The sequence below is a fragment of the Heterodontus francisci genome, chromosome 46, assembly GCF_036365525.1.
Source record: "Heterodontus francisci isolate sHetFra1 chromosome 46, sHetFra1.hap1, whole genome shotgun sequence".
NCBI classification, from domain to species: domain Eukaryota; kingdom Metazoa; phylum Chordata; class Chondrichthyes; order Heterodontiformes; family Heterodontidae; genus Heterodontus; species Heterodontus francisci.
Genome location: NC_090416.1, coordinates 15,129,421 through 15,148,968, shown reverse-complemented (window position 1 = coordinate 15,148,968; position 19,548 = coordinate 15,129,421). Strand labels below are relative to the sequence as shown.

Genomic DNA, 19,548 nt, shown 5'->3' with positions numbered 1-19,548 from the left:
CCCTAACCCCTCAATTCTATCTTCCCTTAACCTTTTCTGCTGTGATGAGAACAATCCCAGCTTCTCCAGTCTCTCCACATTAACTGAAATCCCTCATCCCTGGGACCATTCCAGTAAATCTCCTCCACACGCCCTCCAAGACCTTCACGTCCTTCCGAAATTGCCATCCCCAGAATTGAACACAGAACTCCAGTTGAGGCCTAAACAGTGTTTTATAAAGGTTTAGCACAACTTCTTTCATTTTGTACTTCACATTTCTGACAATAAAGGCACGGATCTCAACTTGTTAATTTTCATCTGCCATGTGTCTATTTCACCAGTGTGTCTCTATCTTCCTGATGTTTATTACTGTCTGTCTCGCTATTGACAATATTTCCAAGTTTTATGTCATCTAAAAAGTTATTCCCTGTGTATCCAATTCAAGGTCATTAATGTAGATGAAACATATCAATCCCTGGGGAACACCACTGTATACCTCCCTTCAGGCGAGGAAGCAACCATTCACCACCATTCTCTGCTTTCTGTTCCTTTCTGACTTTCTAACCATGCTGTCACTGTCCCTTTAATCCTTTAATTTACCATTAAGTCTATAATGTGATACCTTGTCAAATGTCTTTTAAAAGTCCTCATACACAACACCATACACTGCCCACATCATCCTCTGTCTTCATCGAAGAAGTCGATCAAGTTACTCAAACATAAAATCCGTGCTGACTTTCATCTACTAGCCCGTACATTTCCAAATGCCAATACATTTTGTCCTAGATTGTTATTTTTTCGAAACGTTTCCCCACGAAACGACATTAGGGTCACTGGCCTGTAGTTGCTGGGTTTATCTCTTTTTTTAAACCGCGGTGTAAGATTTGCCTCCAGTTATTTTCAAGGGCAATTGGAAGATTGTGACCAGAGCCTCCGTCATGTCCACCCTTACTTCCCTCAGCAAATGAGGATGAATCCCATCTGGAGCTGGTGACTTTTCAACTTTGAGGACTGCCAACCTTATCAGTGGCTTTGCTGTTAGAGGAGGCGGTGGCATAAGTGGTAATGTCACTGGACGAATTGCAAACGTCCAAAGCATTGGGGCATGGGTTCAAATTGCACCACAGCTCGTGGTGGAGTTTACATTTACTAAATAATAATCTGGAATTGAAAGCTTGTCTCAGTAATGGTGTCATGAAAGCATCATTTATTGTTCTAAAATATCATCTGGTTCACTAATGACATTTAGGGGTGGAAATCTACCATCTTGACTCGATCTGGCCCACATGTGGCTCCAGACCCACAGCAATGTGGTTGACTCTTAACTGCACTCTGAAATACCCAACAAGACATTCAATTGTCAAGGGCAATTAGGGATAGGCAACAAATGCTGCCCGAGGTTCAGTGCCCGGTGTGAGCTGTGTTCTGCCGTGATTGGTTGTCCAGTCAGGAAGTGTCGGTGTCAGCAGTAAGAAAGCACTCGGTCCCAGTCCAAGGCTGAGAGAGAAGCTTCAGTCTGAGCACCTCAGCCCCTTAAATAATGTTAACAGATCAGTTCAAGCGTAGAAACAAGCGTCTGATCTTCACCGAAAAGTTCCTTGTCCATGTTGGAACCTATCTCTGTCTAAATTCACTGGGATGCTCCCGGGAGCGTCAATTCTTCCCGCCGCTCGGAGTGATTTTCCAACAACACTAATAACTCACTTCATAGTTACGTCATTACTTAACAAAAATATTTCCCCTTTCAAGTTCATATCTCCACCAACCCACTTATCAACAATTTAATGCATTTACCATTCGATCTCAAGTAACTGATGCAAACCTGATTCGCTCAGTCTGTTAAAAAACGCGGACCGAGACTCAATGTGGGGAGTAAGGGATTTACACGAAACAGATTTAAAGTTTCCAACATCACAGATCCTGACCCTGTCGCTAATCCAACAGGGTTTAAAAGGGCATCTTAATCGGACCAGAAGCAACTTAAAGGCAAAGTGTCATTTAATAATACTGTGGTAAGTTTTATTTGTCCTGCTGTGTTTTAGAAGGAGTGACTCAGGCTGTAATATAACAACTTCTCTGTGAACTGGAGCAGGGACTATAATGTCCCTCATCATCCTCACCCTTTCCCGTTTATCTAATGAGTCCTTTCCTCCACCTCAGGAATATTTTCACCCGAGATTTATTTACAGGCTGAAGACCAAATCCCATGTGAGGTCAAATGTTAAAAAGGGATGGATAAATGTAGGTTTCTCTTGCTGCTGACTGAGAGAAACGGGTGTCAGCCTCTTGTGACATGGGTATTTTAGGGGAATGGAACATTTTAAAATGTGAAGCAGGATTTCAGAGTTTAACACTAAAATAAAAGCAAAATACTACAGATGCTGGAAATCTGAAATTGCACTTTCTGTTTTGATTAGAGCTTAACAGCGCGTTACCCCCGTGATTGAGGGCAAAGTCAATCCATAAATTCGTATCTCAACAACCCGCACCTCCTGATTCTGGGGGAGGGACAGACGAAATATTTATTAAACGCAAAAAATCTTCGGATATTGGAACCTTCCCGCAACGCAAACTGCAATTGGCGATTAAACATTGGCAAAGCAAAGGTTAAGATTTTAACAAATATGTAATCAAACACAAATAGATTTTAAACCCAATCTTGAAAGATGAATCTGCCGCCAAGGTTTTTCTGGCCCCTCCCACTCATTTGCATACCGGGCAATAAATAGACCCGGAGTCTCTGGTTTACAGACACTGGAAGCGGAGCCGCTCTCCCAGTTTACACCAACAGGTTCAGGCAGACATTTGGGCAGTTGCTGTTGTCGCTTTTTCCGGTGGAATGGCTGCAGTGATGCATCTCCTGTGGGCCCTGCTGCTCCACTTAACAGGTGAGAGATTGTTTTAGGCACAGATTAGCCGTTAAATACCGAGAATGGGCCGGTTTTACAGCCATGTTTATTGATGTATGAATGACCTATTTACTCCAATAAACTGAATGTGTTTTTCTCTCTCTTGTGTTTTGTGTTGAAGGTGTCCTGGCGGTTCCTGTCCTCAATCAGACCCCAATTTCCGACCCAGTCTCCACCGGTGAGACCTCCGAGTTAAAGTGTGCGATGCAGAACGGCAATGTGGGCAGTTACTACATGTACTGGTACCGACAGAGACCCGGGGAGGCTCCGGTGTGGGTGTTAGAGCACCAACCAGATGATGACATCTATCGAGGCACCGGCTTCACGGACCGTTTTAAACCTTCCAGAGACACCTCCAGTAACAGTCACATTCTGACCATCGGCAGCTTGGAACCGGGAGACTCCGCCGTCTATTACTGTGCTGCCTGGGATAGCTCAGCAGGCTACATACACAGTGAGACAGGGCAATACAAAAACTGCACCAACTGAACCACTCAGAATTCCAACAGCTACTGAAATATTCCTGCCTGAGACTGTGGAATGAGTTTCAGAAATATTCCTTATGTAACTTGAGGAAAATGTCACTGGAATTCCATGGGTTTATTTGGATTTTCCCCAATATTTGGACTATTAGCTGGGTAGGTAAACACTGATATTCTCAGGGTTTTCTCACTGATATGTGAAAATCTTTCTCCAGACTCTCAGCATTCCGGCCCCTGTGAAAGGCAGAATGTGAAAGGGAATGTGATAAAGGACAGATTATTAATATTTTCCCCTCTTTCTTCCCAGCCTGGGTTTTAAGTGACCCGTCCCATTAAAACACTGCACTGTGTTTACCTTCGGACCTGGGACCGCCCTGAGTTTACGGAGTAAGTAATTCCCTCATCCTATCATTCATATTGTTTCAGTTATTATTCATTTATGGCCAATTTTATTGCCGAGCGGCAGATGAATTTCGATTTCGCGAATTTGATGTTGGATTTATTTACACCCAGAAACGTTAAACAGGTTAGAATTGGCATTACTCCGCATCGGGGGGAAAGGAACTGTTCCAAAAATTAGTTTAAGAGTATTCTTCATTCTCCATTTCCAACAATCCCTGTGTCAACCACAACATTCTCGTCTCTGCGCTGTCTTTTGATCGAGCAGAGAGAGATCTCCTGTGAACAATATTTATCCCTCTCTCAGTATCACTAAAAACAGTGTAACTGGTATTTATCGTCGGGCTGATGTTGGGATTGTGCTGTGCTAATATTGGCGGCCGCATTTCTACATTGCAACAGTGAGCACACTTCAGAAAGTATTTCATTGTCTCTAAGGCGCTTTGGGAAGTCATGAGGTTGTGAATGGCGCTATAGAAATGCCAGTCTTAGTGCCTTTCAGGACACAGACAGCCAATCTGCGCACAGCAAGATCCCACTAACAGCAATGAGATAATGACCAGATAATTTATTTTAGAGTGGACTTGGTTGAAATCATTGCGGCCTCCAGTCTAATCCACCATTCAGTTAGACGATGGCTGATCTGTATATTAACCCCTTGGTTCTGTAACCCTTAATCGCCTTCTCCAGCAAAAATCTAGCAATCTCAGCTTTGAATTTGCTAATTGATCCCTCTCCGAGTCTCAACAGCACTTTTGGGGAGAGAGTTCCAGATTTCCACTCCCCTTTGGGTGAGGAAATGCTCCCTGACATCATCCCTGAACGGCCTGGCTCGAGTTTGAAGGTTCTGCTTTAACAGGGCGCTTTGAATACTCAGTCATTGAGTACATTCATCTTCAAGACTTCAATTGAACCCTTTTATCCCCGGTATCTTTGTGTTGAATCTGCGCTGTTTGTGATGTCAGAAAATATATGGACACTCAGTTAAAAGCAGGTCACAGCTTCATGAATTCACATCTTTCACGTTAACACTGACTGCATTTTAAGACAAGCAAACGCGGCATTATATACAAATGGTAACAAAAAAGAACCAGCAAATATTGGAAATGTATATGTAAATATAAAGTGGAAATGCTGGAAAATGCAGCCGGTTGCTCAGTGTTTATATCGGGTACAGACAGCTGAGTGCGGGTTCGGGGCTGTGAACTGTATCTGAAGCGGCCAATTGCTAATCTTCACACTTACTGACTGAGCCAGTCTGCAGTTGCAGCTTTCCTTGTTCTTATTTTATCCGAAAGAAAGGTTGTCTTGCTCATGATACAATTTCAAAGAGGGTGCAGGAACAGAGAGACCTGGGGCTGTGTGTACGCTAATCTTTGTCGGAAGCAGCACTCGTTGAGGAATCTGTTTGAAAAGCTGATGGTATCCTGGACTTTATTAATAGAGGCAAAGCGGACAAAACAAAGTGGATGCATTAATGCTTTATAAAGCACTGGATAGGCCCCGGCTGGAGTATAGGGTCTAATTCTGGGCATCACACTGTCAAGGTGTTGGAGAGAGTGTGGAGGGAGATTTCCCAGAATGGGACCAGGGATGAGGGACTTCACTTAATGTGGAGAGACTGGGAGAAGCTGGGATTGTTCTGCTTGGAGCAGAGAAGGTTAAGGGGAGACTTAACTGAGGCGTTCAAAATCAGGAAGGGTTTCGACAGAGGAAATGAGGAGAAACTGTTTCCACTGACAGGAGGGTCGGTAACCAGAAGGACACAGGTTGAAGATAATTAGTAAAAGAACCAGAGGGGGAGATGAGGAGAGTTTTTTTTAACGTACCGAGTTGTTGCGATCTGGAACACGCTGCCTGAAAGGACGATGGAAACAGATTCAATAGTAACTTTTAATAGGGGAATTGGACAAATACATGAAATTGAGAAATTTTGCAAGGATATGGGGAAAGAGTGGGGGGAGCGGGAACTAATTGGATAGCTCTTTCAAAGAGCCAACACGATGGGCAAAATGGACTCCCGCTGCTCCCTCCCAGTCTGTGATTCGGTCATTTATGCAGCAGTTTTAAGGTCCTCGGATCCAAATGAAGTAATTTTGAACTATCGTCACTGTTGTACTCGAGGAAAATGAATTGGCAGATGAGCTCAGGAACGAGAGACCTAAGAATTTATTGGAACTACTGAATGGATCAGTAATTCAGTTTAAAGTTAATGTGGATCAGGAGAGTTAATGCAGCATCCAATCAGATTTCAGGTCAGTCTGTCCCACTGCTAATGGGTTATATATTAATGAATTTTCTATTCCCACACAAACAGGTAGTGAGGATCGGAAACCATCAGTTCTCCTGCTCCCTCCTTCCTCGGAAGAAATAGACTCGGGATGGGCTACACTGTCCTGCCTGGTGAGCCGCTTTAAGCCGGGTTTCGTGCGGGTTCTCTGGAGAGTGGATGATAAAGAGACAGACAGCGGGGTGACCACAGGCACCGTGTCCACGGACAGTGATCAAACCTACAGCCTGAGCAGTTACCTGAGAGTCCCCGCCACTGCCTGGAATAAGGGCTCCAGCTATACCTGCAGTGTGGACCACGGCTCTCTGAGCTCACCTCTCCTCAAAACCATCAGCTCCACCGCTTGTTCCGACTGAGAGGGGGCAACTGGGGTTTAGAGTTTGATTTATTGCTGATGAAATATTATTCAATATGTGGAATCCTCTTTTTTTGTTATATTGCAATGTAATCACTGTAGCAATGTCAGTTTTTGGCGGACAACCCGAATGTTGAATAATATCAGAAGCGGGTGAAATGATTGTCTGACTTTGTGACATGGAATTTCCTGTAGAATTGTCCCCAATTTCCTGTGTGTTAACTTTCGCTGTTTGTAAAATGGGAACGGATTCCCCTTTAGTCGGTGACCGTGTTGTGTTTGGGAACTTGTGTCATACAGCTCTTAATAAAGATGAAATGTTGACCTGAAATTAATATGGTCCAACTTTATTCAACACTTAAAGTGACATTGAGGGAACTGAGAGCATAATTTACAGCCCAGACAACCTTATATGAAAGTACAGGACAGAAACACTAATCTCTGCTATTTGCCCCAACCACTCCCTGTGGTAGTGAGTTCCACATTCTCACCACTCTCTGGGAAAAGAAGTTTCTCCTGAATTCCCCATTGCATTTATTAATTTAAAAAAACATGTTTCCTTGTTCAGGACATAGCCCCTTACTAGAGGAATCGTTTCTCTCAATGTACCCTATCAATCCTTTTCAAAATCCTACAAATCTCAATCAAATCGGCCTTTAACATTCCATATTCCAGCAATACAAGCCTAGATTATGAGATTATATAATCGTTCCTCATAATTTAACCCTTGGATCCCTGGTTACATTCTGGTGTGTCTCCACATCATCCAATATTCACTTTCTGCGATAGTCTGTCCAGAACTGTACACAGTACTTCAGACATTGGATATTTTAAGAAGGGTGGGAGAGTGGAACCAGGTAACTACCGGCCTGTCTGTGCAACATCAGTTGTAGTGAATCTATTACACTCTGTCATTGGGGATAGTGTGTGTGAACACTATTTAATGTAAACTAACGAGAGGGGCCAACATGGCTTTGTTAAAGTTAAATAATGTCTGATTAATATAGTTCCATCTCTTGAGGCCGTCGCTATTCTTAGGCAAAGGAGTGTCCATAAATGTTATCCGGATGGTCTCTGGATAAGGCATAAATCAGATTTTACACTAAAGATTATTGTCAAATTTGACACTGCATTGAATTGGAGGCAGCCTTTCGATTTGGGTTGGAAATTGGTTGAGAGGCAGGAGACAGGGAGTGGGGATAAAGAGGAGGTCTCAGGTTGTCAGGATGTGGCACGTGGGGTTCTCCAGGGATCTGTGCTGGGGCCTCAATCCTTCCATCATATTTATTAGTGACTCAGGTGAAGGAATCGGGTGTTTTATATCCAGGTTTGTAGACGTTGTTGTGTTAGGAGACACAGTAACGTGTGTTGGATGTGAGCAGTAAGTACCAAGCGGGTCGATCCAGGTTGTGAGTGGACTGAAATGTGACAGGTGTCACTCAATGTGGGGGACCGTGGGATAATCCACTTTGGATCTACTCCTGTTCCCCCGCTCCTGGATAAGGAGGTGAGGATTCTGAATATGTTTAAACATGTCTGCGAAATGACCTCAGAACTGGAGACATGGAGTGTCGCCACTGAGCATGTGCAGGGATGGTGTTGGGAGGTGATTAGTGTGAGTGACCACGAGCGTATTTACATTTTAACCCGGCGTCATGACATAACAATCCTGTGTACCATGAACGCACTGAAGCAGGGGCGCAATGCTCAACCTGCTAATTACATTGGTTTGCCTGTGAGTATAATGGAGGTTATTCCCTAAGCACTGTGTGCACTGGGTTATTTAAGTGTATTGGTGAGTAAGGATTATTAATCGTTCTCTTGTGGCTACTGCCTCCATGATGGTGAAAGATGAGGATTATTCTGAGCTCAGCTCATCACCTGAATGTTTGATTTCTAAATATAGGATTTAGGAGCAGGAGTTGGCCACTCGGCCCCTCGAGCCTGCTGCGTCTTTCAAGAAGGTCATGGATGATCTGATTGTAACCTGAACTCGACATTCCGGCCTCCTCCCGATCACCTTTCAACACCTTGCTTATCAAGAATCTATCTACCTCTACCTTCAAAATATTCAAAGACTCTACTTCCACCGCCTTTTGAGGAAGAGAATTCCAAAGACTCACGACCCTCTGAGAGAAAAAAATTCTCCTCATCTCTGTCTGAAATGGGGGACCCCTTATCTACAATCAGTGACCCCTAGTTCGAGATTGTCCCACAAGGGGAAGCATCCTTTCCAAATCCACCCTTTCTGGACAGTTCAGAATCTTACATGTTTCAATCAAGACACCTCTTACTCTTCTAAACTCCAGTGGATACAAACCTCGGCTGTCCAAAATCTCCTCATAAGACAACCTGTCCATTCCAGGTATTAAACTAGTAAACCGACGCTGAACTGCTTCCAATGCAATTGTACCCTTCCTTATATAAGGAGACCAAAACTACACAGTACGTCAGATCTGGTCTCAACAATGCCTTGTATAACTGCAGCATAACCTCCCTACTTTTTATTGCATTCCCCTGAGGGCGGCACAGTGGCGCAGTGGTTAGCAACGCAGCTTCACAACCCAGCGACCCGCGTTCAATTCCGGTGTGGAGTTTGCAAGGTCTCTCTGTGTCTGCGTGGGTTTTCTCTGGGTGCTCTGTAAATAAATCCCACATGCCAAAGACTTGCAGGTTGATAGATAAATTGACAATTATAAATTTCCCCTAGTATAGGTAGGTGGTCGGGAGATTTAGAGACGGGTGGGGATGTGGTAGGAACATGGAATTAGTGTAGGATTAGTATAGGTGGTTGATGGTCGGCACAGACTCAGTGGGCTGAAAGGCGTGTTTCAGTGCTGTATCTCTGAACTAAACAAACAACAAAATTCTAATAGCTTTCCAAATTGCTTGCTGTACCTGCATACTGACCTTCTGTGATTCATGCACGAGGACACAGAGATTCCTCTGCATCTCAGAGTTCTGCAATCTCTCACCATTTAGATAATATGCTTATTTTTTTTTTATTTTTCCTGCCAAAATGGACAATTTTCCATTTTCCCACATCATACCGATTTTCCAGATTTTTGCCCACTCCCTTTGTAGTTCCTTCTATCACTTCACAGCTTATGCTCCCACCTATCTTTGTGTCATCAGCAAATTGAGCATCAATGCCTTCGGCCCCTTTAGCCAACTTAATTGTATAAATTGCTAAAATTTAGGGCCCCAGAACTGATTCTTGTGGCTTACCATTCATTACATCCTGCCAATCAGAAAATGACCCATTTTGCCTACTCTCAGTTCCGTGTTAGCTAACTACACTTCTATCCATGACAAAATGTTACCCCTTACACGATGAGCTTTTATTTTCTGCAATAACCTTTGAAATGGCACCTTATCAAATAGCTTCAGGAAATCTAAGAACAATACATCCCCTTTATCCGCAGCACATGTAGCTCCCTCAAAGAATTGACTCCAATAAACTGGTTCAACATGGTTTCCCTTTCGCAAAACTATTATGCCTCATTACCTTGAATTTTTCTTATTGCGCTGCTATAACTTCTTTAATAATGGCTTCCTACATTTTCTCTATGACAGATGTTAAGCTAACAGACCTGTTGTTTTCTGCTTTCTGTCTCCCTCCCTTTTTGAATAAAGCAGTTACATTGGCCATTTTACAATCAGATGGAACTCGGCCCAAATCTAGGGAGTTTTGGAAAATTAAATCCAACGCAACAACTATCTCACCAGACACTTCTTTTGAGACCCTCGGAAGAAGTCCGTCAGGACCCAGAGACTTGTCAGCCTGCAGCTCCAACAATTTGCTCAGTACCACTTCCCTGGTGATTGTAATTTTCTTGAGTTCGTCTCTCCCTTCCATTTCCTGATTTACAGCCATTTCTGGGATGCCACTTGCATCCTCTATGGTGGAGATTGATGCAAAATACCTGTTCAATTCATCTGCCATCTCCTTATTTTCCATTATTAATTCACCAGACTCACTTGCTATAGAACGTGTCTTGCCAGCTGTTTTCGTAGTCGAATTTCTCCCTCCTTATTAATCTTTTAGTCGTTCTTTGCTGTGTTTTTATATTATGTCCAATCATTTGAACTGCCACCCATCTTTGCACAATTAATTGGGCTTTCTTTGAGTTTGGTACTATCTTGAACTTTTTTTAGTTAACCACGAATGGTTATTGGATTTTTTCTATCTTGTTGGAATGTTTCTAAGCTGTGTATTCTGAAATATCCCCTCAAATATCTGCCACTGTACCTCTATTGACCCATCCCTTAACCTACTTTTCCAGTTAAATTTTGCTAACTCTGCTTTCATGCCCTCATAATGTCCCTTATTGAAGTTTAAAATGCTAGTCTTAGACTCACTCTTCTCTCCCTCAAATTAAATGTAAACCTTATGCCTATTATGATCACTGCTGCCGAGGCATGCCGTCACTGTGAGATCATGGATTAATCCTATCACGTTACACAATAGCAGATCAAATTTAGCCGGCTCTCTGGTTGGCTCCAGAATGTGCTGTTGTACAAAACTATCCCGAAAACATTCCATGAACTCCTCATCGAGGCGACCTTTGCCCATCTGATTTTCCCAGTTTATATATTGATTAAAAACCCCATGATGATTGCTGTACCTTTCTGACAAGCTCCCATTATTTTTTACTTTATACTCCGGCCTAGCATGGGGGTTCTGTTAGGGAGCCTGCACACCACTTCCACAAGTAAACTTCTTGCCTTTATCATTTCTCATCTCGATCCAAACCGCTTCTACATCTTGATTTCCTGAACAAAGTACTATTGTGCTATCTATTGTGCTAATATCATCATTAATTAACAGAGCCACCCCTCCACCTTTTCCTAGCTTCCTGCTCTTCTTAAATGTCAGGTACCCTTCAATATTCAGATCCCAATCCATGTCATGTTGTAGCCATGTCTCTGTAATGTCTATCAGATCCTATGTATTTATTTGTATTTGCGTCATCAGTTCATCTGTTTTGTTTGAATGCTCCGTGCATTCAGATGCAGAACATTTTTTTCTTTTGTTATTTTTGTTACCTCTGGCCTTGTCTGCTGATTTACTCTTAGATTTGTACTCACTGTCCCTTCCTGTCACAGTCTGTTTATCTTATCCCATATTTATGTCTTTCTCTCTTGCCTTGTCTCTACTCTTTTATTGACCACACCTTCCCGAATTTGATGTCTTTCCCCCACAATTTAGTTGAAATCCCTCTCTACTTCCCCAGTTATAAGACTCGCTAGAACACTGGTCCCAGCATGGTTCAGGTGTAGACCGTCCCAACGGTACAGCCAACCACTTTCCCCAATACTGTTGCCTGTGTCTAACCAATCAGAACCTACTTCTACCACATGCATTCAATTCTCTAATCTGATTTGCCCTACTCCAATTTGCATGTGGCTCAGGTAATAATCGAGAGATTATTATCTTTGAGATTCTGCTTCTTAATTTGATGCCTAGCTCCTCATACTGACTTTGAAGAACCTCTTTGCCTGTCCTGCCTATGTCGTTGGTACCTACTTGGACCACGACAACTGGATCCTCCCCCTCCCACTGTACGTTCCTCTCCAGCCCTGAGTAGATGACCAAAACTCTGGCACCGGGCAGGCAACACAGCCTTCTGGACTCCCGCTCTTTGCTGAGGGAGGAGTGTCAATCCACCTCACTATACTGTTCCCTGCTGCCACTATTGTCCCTTTTTGCTCCCCGCTTGAAAGGCTTCCTGTACCATGGTCAGTCTGCTTATCCACACTACAGGCTCATACAAGCTGCAAGATCATCAACCTTTTTGCTCAATTGCAATGGCATCTGAAACTTTCTTAACCTTGTGTGGGTCAGTGCTGAGACCACAGGCGTCACCCTTGCATTTACAAGGCACCTTTAACTTAGTAAAACGTCCCAAGGCATTTCACAGGACAAAATGTGCCACTGAGCCAGATAAGGAGGTGTTAGGAAAGCTGACCAAAAGCTCGGTTAAAGAGGTAGGTTTTGAGGAGTGTTTTGAAGCAGGAGTTCAGTTCAGTTCTCCTGAGAGGCCCAGTACAGATAATGGGTTGTTTTGTTGTAAATGTGTGACGTGTCCAAGAATGTGACCGTTTAACGGTGTTTCTGAGATTTCCGTCCTGTTTGTGTCCACAGTCGGTCCTGCGGTGTTTCAGAGCAGGGGAACTGGGCCCAGATGCTGCTGCTCTCTGCTGCTTATCAGACAGTGAACAGGGAGGTTTCGGATCCTCCCCGGGACTCCTCTCCCACCCCCTGCAGCGAGTGACCAAACCACCTGCGCCACCTCACAAACAAGACAAAAACAGCATCGATTTGGGTATCAGGATCTAAAATAAGGCTTTCAAAACACCGCCCAGGTCCCCTGTGGTTGATGACGAGGGCCTGAGCTGAGCTGCATTCAGTGCCATTCTCAGACACAGTCTGGAACCTGGCTATTTAGCCATGTGAATCATCAAGATTGTGGATTTAACTGGACGGATAAATGTTTGATGACCTACAGTAGCTTTTAACTCAATAAAGCTCTTTTTCGGATTTCACACCCAGTTCTTGACTTTCACACATAAGAATAAGTAATAGGGCATTCGGCCCCTCCAGCCTGTTCTGCCATTTAATACAATCATGGCTGATCTTCTACCTCAATTCCACTTTCCCGGCCGTTCCCCATATCCCCTGATTCCCTCAACATCCAATAATATATCGATCTCTGTGTTGAATACTCTCTGCTTTCTGTTCCTTTCTGACTTTCTAACCATGCTGTTACTGTCCCTTTAATCCTTTAATTTACCATTAAGTCTATTATGTGATACTTTGTCAAATGCTTTTTGAAAGTCCTCATACACAACACCATACACTGCCCTCATCAATCCTCTCACTTACCTCGTCAGAGAACTCGATCAAGTTACTCAAACATAAAATCCGTATTGACTTTCAGCAACTAACCCGTACATTTCCAAATGCAATGAATTTTGTCCCAGATTAATATAGTTTTGAAACCTTTCCCCAGCACCGACATTATGGTCACTGGCCTGTAGTTGCTGGGTTTATCTCTAACTTTTTAAACAACGGTGTATCATTTGCCTCCAGTTATTTTCAAGAGCGATTGGAAGATTGTGACCAGAGCATCCGTCATGTCCTCCCTTACTTCCCTCAGCAATTAAAGATGAATCCCATCCTGAGCTGGTGATTTTTCCACTTTGAGGACTGCCAACCTTATAAGTGGCTTTGCAGTTAGAGGAGGCGGTGGCAAAATTGGTAATGTCAATGGACTAATAATCCAATGGCCCAGGCTAATGCATTGGGGCATGGGTTCAAATTTCACCACAGCTTGTGGCGGAGTTTACATTTACTAAATAAAAATCTGGAATTGAAAGCTAGTCTCAGTAATGGTGCCATGAAAGTATCATTTATTGTTGCAAAACACCATCTGGTTCACTGATGTCCTTTAGGGAAAGAAATCAACCATCCTTACTCGGTCTGGCCTACATGTGACTCCAGACCCGCAGCAATGTGGTTGACTATTAACTACCCGCTGAAATAGCCCAACAAGACATCCAATTGTCAAGGGCAATTAGGGATAGGCAACAAATGCTGCCCGAGGTGCAGTTACCGGTGTGAGCTGTGCTCTGCTGTGATTGGTTGTCCAGTCAGGAAGTGTCGGTGTCAGCAGTAAGAAAGCCCCCGGTCTTTGTCCAAGGCTGAGAGAGAAGCTTCAGTCTGAGCACCTCAGCCCCTTAAATAATGTTAACAGATCAGGGCAATCACTGATCAGTTCAAGCATAGAAACAAGCGTCTGATCTTCACCGAAAAGTTCCTTGTCCATGTGGGAACCTATCTCTGTCTAAATTCACTGGGATGCTCCCGGGAGTGACAATTCTTCCCGCCGCTCGGATTGATTTTCTAACTACACTGATAACTCACTTCATAGTTACGTCATTATTTAACAAAAATAATTTTTCCTTTCAAGTTCATACCTCCGGCCAACCCACTTATCAACAATTTAATGCATTTTCCCTTCGATCTCAAGTAACTGATACAAACCTGATTCGCTCTGTCTGTTAAAAAACGCGGACCGAGACTCAATGTGGGGAGTAAGGGAATTACACTAAACAGATTTAAAGTTTCCAACATCACAGATCCTGACCCTGTCGCTAATCCAACAGGGTTTAAAAGGGCATCTTAATCGGACCAGAAGCAACTTAAAGGCAAAGTGTCATTTAATAATACTGTGGCAAGTTTTATTTGTCCTGCTGTGTTTTAGAAGGAGTGACTCAGGCTGTAATATAACAACTTCTCTGTGAACTGGAGCAGGGTCTATAATGTCCTCACCCTTTCCCGTTTATCTAATGAGTCCTTTCCTCCACCTCAGGAGTATTTTCATCCGAGATTTATTTACAGGCTGAAGACCAAATCCCATGTGAGGTCAAATGTTAAAAAGGGATAGATAAATGTAGGTTTGTCTTACTGCTGACTGAGAGAAACGATGTCAGCCAGTTCTGAAATGGGTATCTTAGGGGAATGAAACATTTTAAAATGTGAAGCAGGATTTCAGAGTTTAACACTTAAATAAAAACAAAGTACTGCAGATGCTGGAAATCAGAAATTGCACTTTCTGTTTTTATTAGAGTTTAACAGCGCGTTACCCCCGTGATTGAGGGCAAAGTCAATCCGTTAATCGGTATCTCCACAACCCGCACCACCTGATTCTGTGGGAGGGACAGACTAAATAGTTATTAAATGCAAAATATCTTCGGATATTGGAACCTTCCCGCAACGCAAACTGCAATTGGCGGTTAAACATTGGAAAAGCGGAGCCGCTCTCCCAGTTTACAGCAACAGGTTCAGGCGGACATTTGGGCGGTTGCTGTTGTCGCTTTTTCCGGTGGAATGGCTGCAGTGATGCATCTCCTGTGGGCCCTGCTGCTCCACTTAACAGGTGAGAGATTGTTTTCGGCACAGATTATCTGTTAAATACCGAGAATGGGCCGGTTTTGCAGCCACGTTTATTGATGTATGAATGACCTATTTACTCCAATATACTGAATGTGTTTTTCTCTCTCTCTTGTGTTTTGTGTTGAAGGTGTCCTGGCGGTTCCTGTCCTCAATCAGACCCCAACTTCTGACCCAGTCTCCGCCGGTGAGACCTCCCGGTTAAAGTGTGTGATGCAGAACGGCAATGTGGGCAGTTACTACATGTACTGGTACCGACAGCGACCCAGGGAGGCTCCGGTGTGGGTGATAAGGCATGATCCAGATGGTAGCATCTATCGAGGCACCGGCTTCACGGACCGTTTTCAACCTTCCAGAGACACCTCCAGTAACAGTCACATTCTGACCATCAGCAGCTTGGAACCGGGAGACTCCGCCGTCTATTACTGTGCTGCCGGGGATGGCTCAGCAGCTACATACACAGTGAGACAGGGCAATACAAAAACTGCACCAACAGAACCACTCAGAATTCCAACAGCTACTGAAATATTCCTGCCTGAGACTGTGGGATGAGTTTCAGAAATATTCCTTATGTAACTTGAGGAAAATCTCACTGGAATTCCATGGGTTTATTTGGATTTTCCCCGTTATTTGGGCTATTAGCTGGGTAGGTAAACACTGATATTCTCAGGGTTTCCTCACTGAGATGTGAAAATCTTTCTCCAGCCTCTCAGCATTCCGGCCCCTGTGAAAGACAGAATGTGAAAGGGAATGAGATAAAGGACAGATTATTAATATTTTCCCCTCTTTCTTCCCAGCCTTGGTTTTAGGTGACCCGTCCCATTAAAACGCTGCACTGTGGTGGACCTTCGGACCTGGGACCGCCCTGAATATACGGAGTAAGTGATTTCCTCATCCTATCATTCATATTGCTTCAAATATTATTCATTTATGGTCGATTTTATTGCCGAGCGGCAGATGAATTTCGATTTCGTGAAATTTGGTGGTGGATCTATTTACACCCAGAAATGTTAAACAGGTCAGAATTGGAATTAATCTGCTTCTGGGGAAAGGAACTGTTCTAAAAATTAGTTTAAGACTATTCTTCATTCTCCATTTCCAACAATCCCTGGTCAACCACAACATTCTCATCTCTGTGCTGGCTTTTGATGGAGACGTTAAACCCAGGCCCCGTCTGCCCCTCTCAAGTGGATGTCACATGTGCCATGGCCTCTATTTGAAGAGCGGCTGAGGGGCGGGGGTGGGCGGAGTTCTACCCAGTGTCCTGGGAACAATATTTATCCCTTAACCAAGACCACTTTAAAAAAATGAATTATCTGGTCATTATCTCATTGCTCTCTTTGGGATCTTGCTGTGCGTAGATTGGCTGTCGGAGTCCTGAAAGGCACTAGACTTGCATTTCTATAGCGCCTTTCACAACCTCAGGAGGTCCCGAATCGCCTTACCGCCAGTGAAATACATTTTGAAGTGTGGCCTCTGTTGCAATCTGGGAAAATCAGCAGCCACTTTAAGCACAGCAAGATCCCACAAGCAGCCCTACGATGAACACCAGTTACTCTGTTTTTTGTGATATTGAGTGACGGGTAAATATTGTCCTCAGGAGAACTCCTCCCAACCCCCGCCCCCCACACACTCGTCTTCCAAGAGCGGCTGTGGGATCTTTCACACCCACCTGAGAGGGGCAGATGAGGCCTCGGCAGAATGTCCGCTCAAAAGTACGCCATCCGAGATTAAAGACTAGATAGACAGGTGGAGGCCATTTCGCCCCTCGAGTCTGTTCCACAATTCAGTTAGATCTCTATCTGAACTATTTGGTTCTGGAGCCCTCTATCCCCATCCCCCCCAAAAAATCTATCAATATTAGTTTTGAATTTTCTAATTGACACCATCCGCCATCCCCCATCTGCAGCCTCGACACCTTTTTTGGGGAGAGAGTTCCAAAACGCTGTTTAAAAAGCAGATGGAATCCTCGGCTTTATGAATAAAGCCGACAAAACAAAGCGGAGTATTAAACCTTTCTAAATCTCTGGTTACGCCTCAGCTGGAGTATTGGGTCCAATTCTGGGCACTCCACTTTAGGAAGGATGTCGAGGCCTCGGAGACAGTGTGGAGATAGATTTACCTGAATGGGACCAGGGATGAGGGACTTCAGTTAATGTGGAGAGACTGGGAGAAGCTGGGATTGTTCTCCTTAGAGCAGCGAAGGTTAAGGGGGAGATTTAATCTGGGCGTTCGAAGTCAGGAAGGGTTTTGTTAGAGTAAATAAGGAGAAACTGTTTCCAGTGGCAGGAGGGTCGGTAACCAGAGGGACACAGATTGAAGATAATTGGTAAAAGAATCAGAGGGGGAGATGAGGAGAATTTTTTTTACACAGCGAGTTGTTGTGATCTGGATCGCGCTGCCTGAAAGGGCGGTGGAAGCAGATTCAATAGTAACTTTCAAAAGGGGAATTGGATAAATACTGGAAGGGGAGCAATGTGCAGGGATGTGGGGGACAGAGCGGGGGGAGTGGGGACTAATTGGATCGCTCTTTCAAAGAACAAGCACAGGCACGACGGGCCGAATCGTCTCCCGCTGCTCCCTCCCAGTCTGTGCTTCTTTCATTTATACAGCACTTTTAAGGTCCTCGGGATCCAAAGAGCTTTCCAGCAAATGAAGTATTTTTGCAGTGTAGTCACTGTTGTAATGTAGGAAAATGAATTGGCAGATTAGCTCAGCAACGACAGATCTGAGAATTTATTGGAACTCCTGAGTGGATCAGTAATTCATTTTAAAGTTAATGTGGATCAGGAGGGTTTATACAGCGTCCAATCAGATTTCAGGTCCGGGTGTCCCACTGCGAATGGGTTAGATATTAATGAATTTTCTTTTCCCTCACAAACAGGTAGTGAGGATCGGAAACCATCAGTTCTCCTGCTCCCTCCTTCCTCGGAAGAAATAGACTCCGGATGGGCTACTCTGTCCTGCCTGGTGAGCCGCTTTAAGCCGGGTTTCGTGCGGGTTCTCTGGAGAGTGGATGATAAAGAGACAGACAGCGGGGTGACCACAGGCACCGTGTCCACGGACAGTGATCAAACCTACAGCCTGAGCAGTTACCTGAGAGTCCCCGCCACTGCCTGGAATAAGGGCTCCAGCTATACATGCAGTGTGGACCACGGCTCTCTGAGCTCACCTCTCCTCAAAACCATCAGCTCCACCACTTGTTCCGACTGAGAGGGAGCAACTGGGGTTTAGAGTTTGATTTATTGCTGATGAAATATTATTCAATATGTGGAATCCTCTTTTTTTGTTATTTTGCAATGTAATCACTGTAGCAATGTCAGTTTTTGGCGGGCAACCCGAATGTTGAATAATATCAGAAGCGGGTGAAATGATTGTCTGACTTTGTGACATGGAATTTCCTGTAGAATTGTCCCCAATTTCCTGTGTGTAAACTTTCTCTGTGTGTAAAATGGGAACGGATTCCCCTTTAGTCGGTGACCGTGTTGTGTTTGGGAACTTGTGTCATACAGCTCCTAATAAAGATGAAATGCTGACCTGAAATTAATATGGTCCAACTTTATTCAACACGTAAAGGGACATTGAGGGAACTGACAGTATAATTTACAGCCCAGACAACATTATATGAAAGTACAGGACAGAAACACTTATCTCTGCTATTCCCCTCAACCACTCCCTGTGTTAGCAAGTTCCACATTCTCACCACTCTCTGGGTAAAGAGGTTTCTCCTGAATTCCTCACTGGATTTATGAATTTGAAACACATGTCTCCTTGTTCAGGACATTGCCCCCGACTAGAGGAATAGTTTCTCTCAATGTACCCGATCAATCCTTTTCAAAATCCTACAAATCTCAATCAAATCGACTTTTAACATTCTATATTCCAGCAATACAAGCCTAGATTATGTAATCGTTCCTCATAATTTAATGCGTGCATTCCTGATAACATTCTGGTGTGTCTCCACATCATCCAATATTCACTTTCTGGGATAGTCTGTCCAGAACTGTACACAATACTTCAGATATTGGATAATTTAAGAAGGGTGGGAGAGGGGAACCAGGTAACTACCGGTCTGTCAGTGTAATATCAGTTGTAGGGATGCTATTATACTCTGACATTAGGGATCGAGTGAGTGAACACTATCAAATGTAAACTGAACAGAGGGGCCAACATGG

The 19,548-nt window shown here is 43.9% G+C and overlaps 2 protein-coding genes across 2 annotated transcripts; both read left to right on the top strand.

Moving 5' to 3' along the window:
* The first annotated feature begins 2,712 nt into the window (after nt 1-2,712).
* On the top strand, nt 2,713-6,745 carry LOC137356729 (immunoglobulin lambda-1 light chain-like). The gene is made up of 4 exons (XM_068022454.1): nt 2,713-2,867; nt 3,010-3,333; nt 3,719-3,757; nt 6,087-6,745. The coding sequence occupies exons 1-4, from the start codon at nt 2,819-2,821 to the stop codon at nt 6,413-6,415; spliced, it is 741 nt and encodes a 246-aa protein (XP_067878555.1). The 5' UTR covers nt 2,713-2,818; the 3' UTR covers nt 6,416-6,745.
* An 8,490-nt stretch (nt 6,746-15,235) lies between these two features.
* On the top strand, nt 15,236-18,904 carry LOC137356880 (immunoglobulin lambda-1 light chain-like). The gene is made up of 4 exons (XM_068022719.1): nt 15,236-15,359; nt 15,504-15,835; nt 16,974-17,088; nt 18,258-18,904. The coding sequence occupies exons 1-4, from the start codon at nt 15,311-15,313 to the stop codon at nt 18,584-18,586; spliced, it is 825 nt and encodes a 274-aa protein (XP_067878820.1). The 5' UTR covers nt 15,236-15,310; the 3' UTR covers nt 18,587-18,904.
* The last annotated feature ends 644 nt before the right edge of the window (nt 18,905-19,548 follow it).

Coding starts and splice junctions, on each gene's coding strand:
- LOC137356729 (XM_068022454.1), top strand. CDS start 2,819: ATGGCTGCAGTGATGCATCTCCTGTGGGCCCTGCTGCTCCACTTAACA. Junction 3,334..3,718: donor CTGGGATAGCTCAGCAGGCT/ACATACACAGTG, acceptor AACACTGCACTG/TGTTTACCTTCGGACCTGGG. Junction 3,758..6,086: donor GACCGCCCTGAGTTTACGGA/GTAAGTAATTCC, acceptor CCACACAAACAG/GTAGTGAGGATCGGAAACCA.
- LOC137356880 (XM_068022719.1), top strand. CDS start 15,311: ATGGCTGCAGTGATGCATCTCCTGTGGGCCCTGCTGCTCCACTTAACA. Junction 15,360..15,503: donor CCTGCTGCTCCACTTAACAG/GTGAGAGATTGT, acceptor TTTGTGTTGAAG/GTGTCCTGGCGGTTCCTGTC. Junction 17,089..18,257: donor GGCAGAATGTCCGCTCAAAA/GTACGCCATCCG, acceptor CCTCACAAACAG/GTAGTGAGGATCGGAAACCA.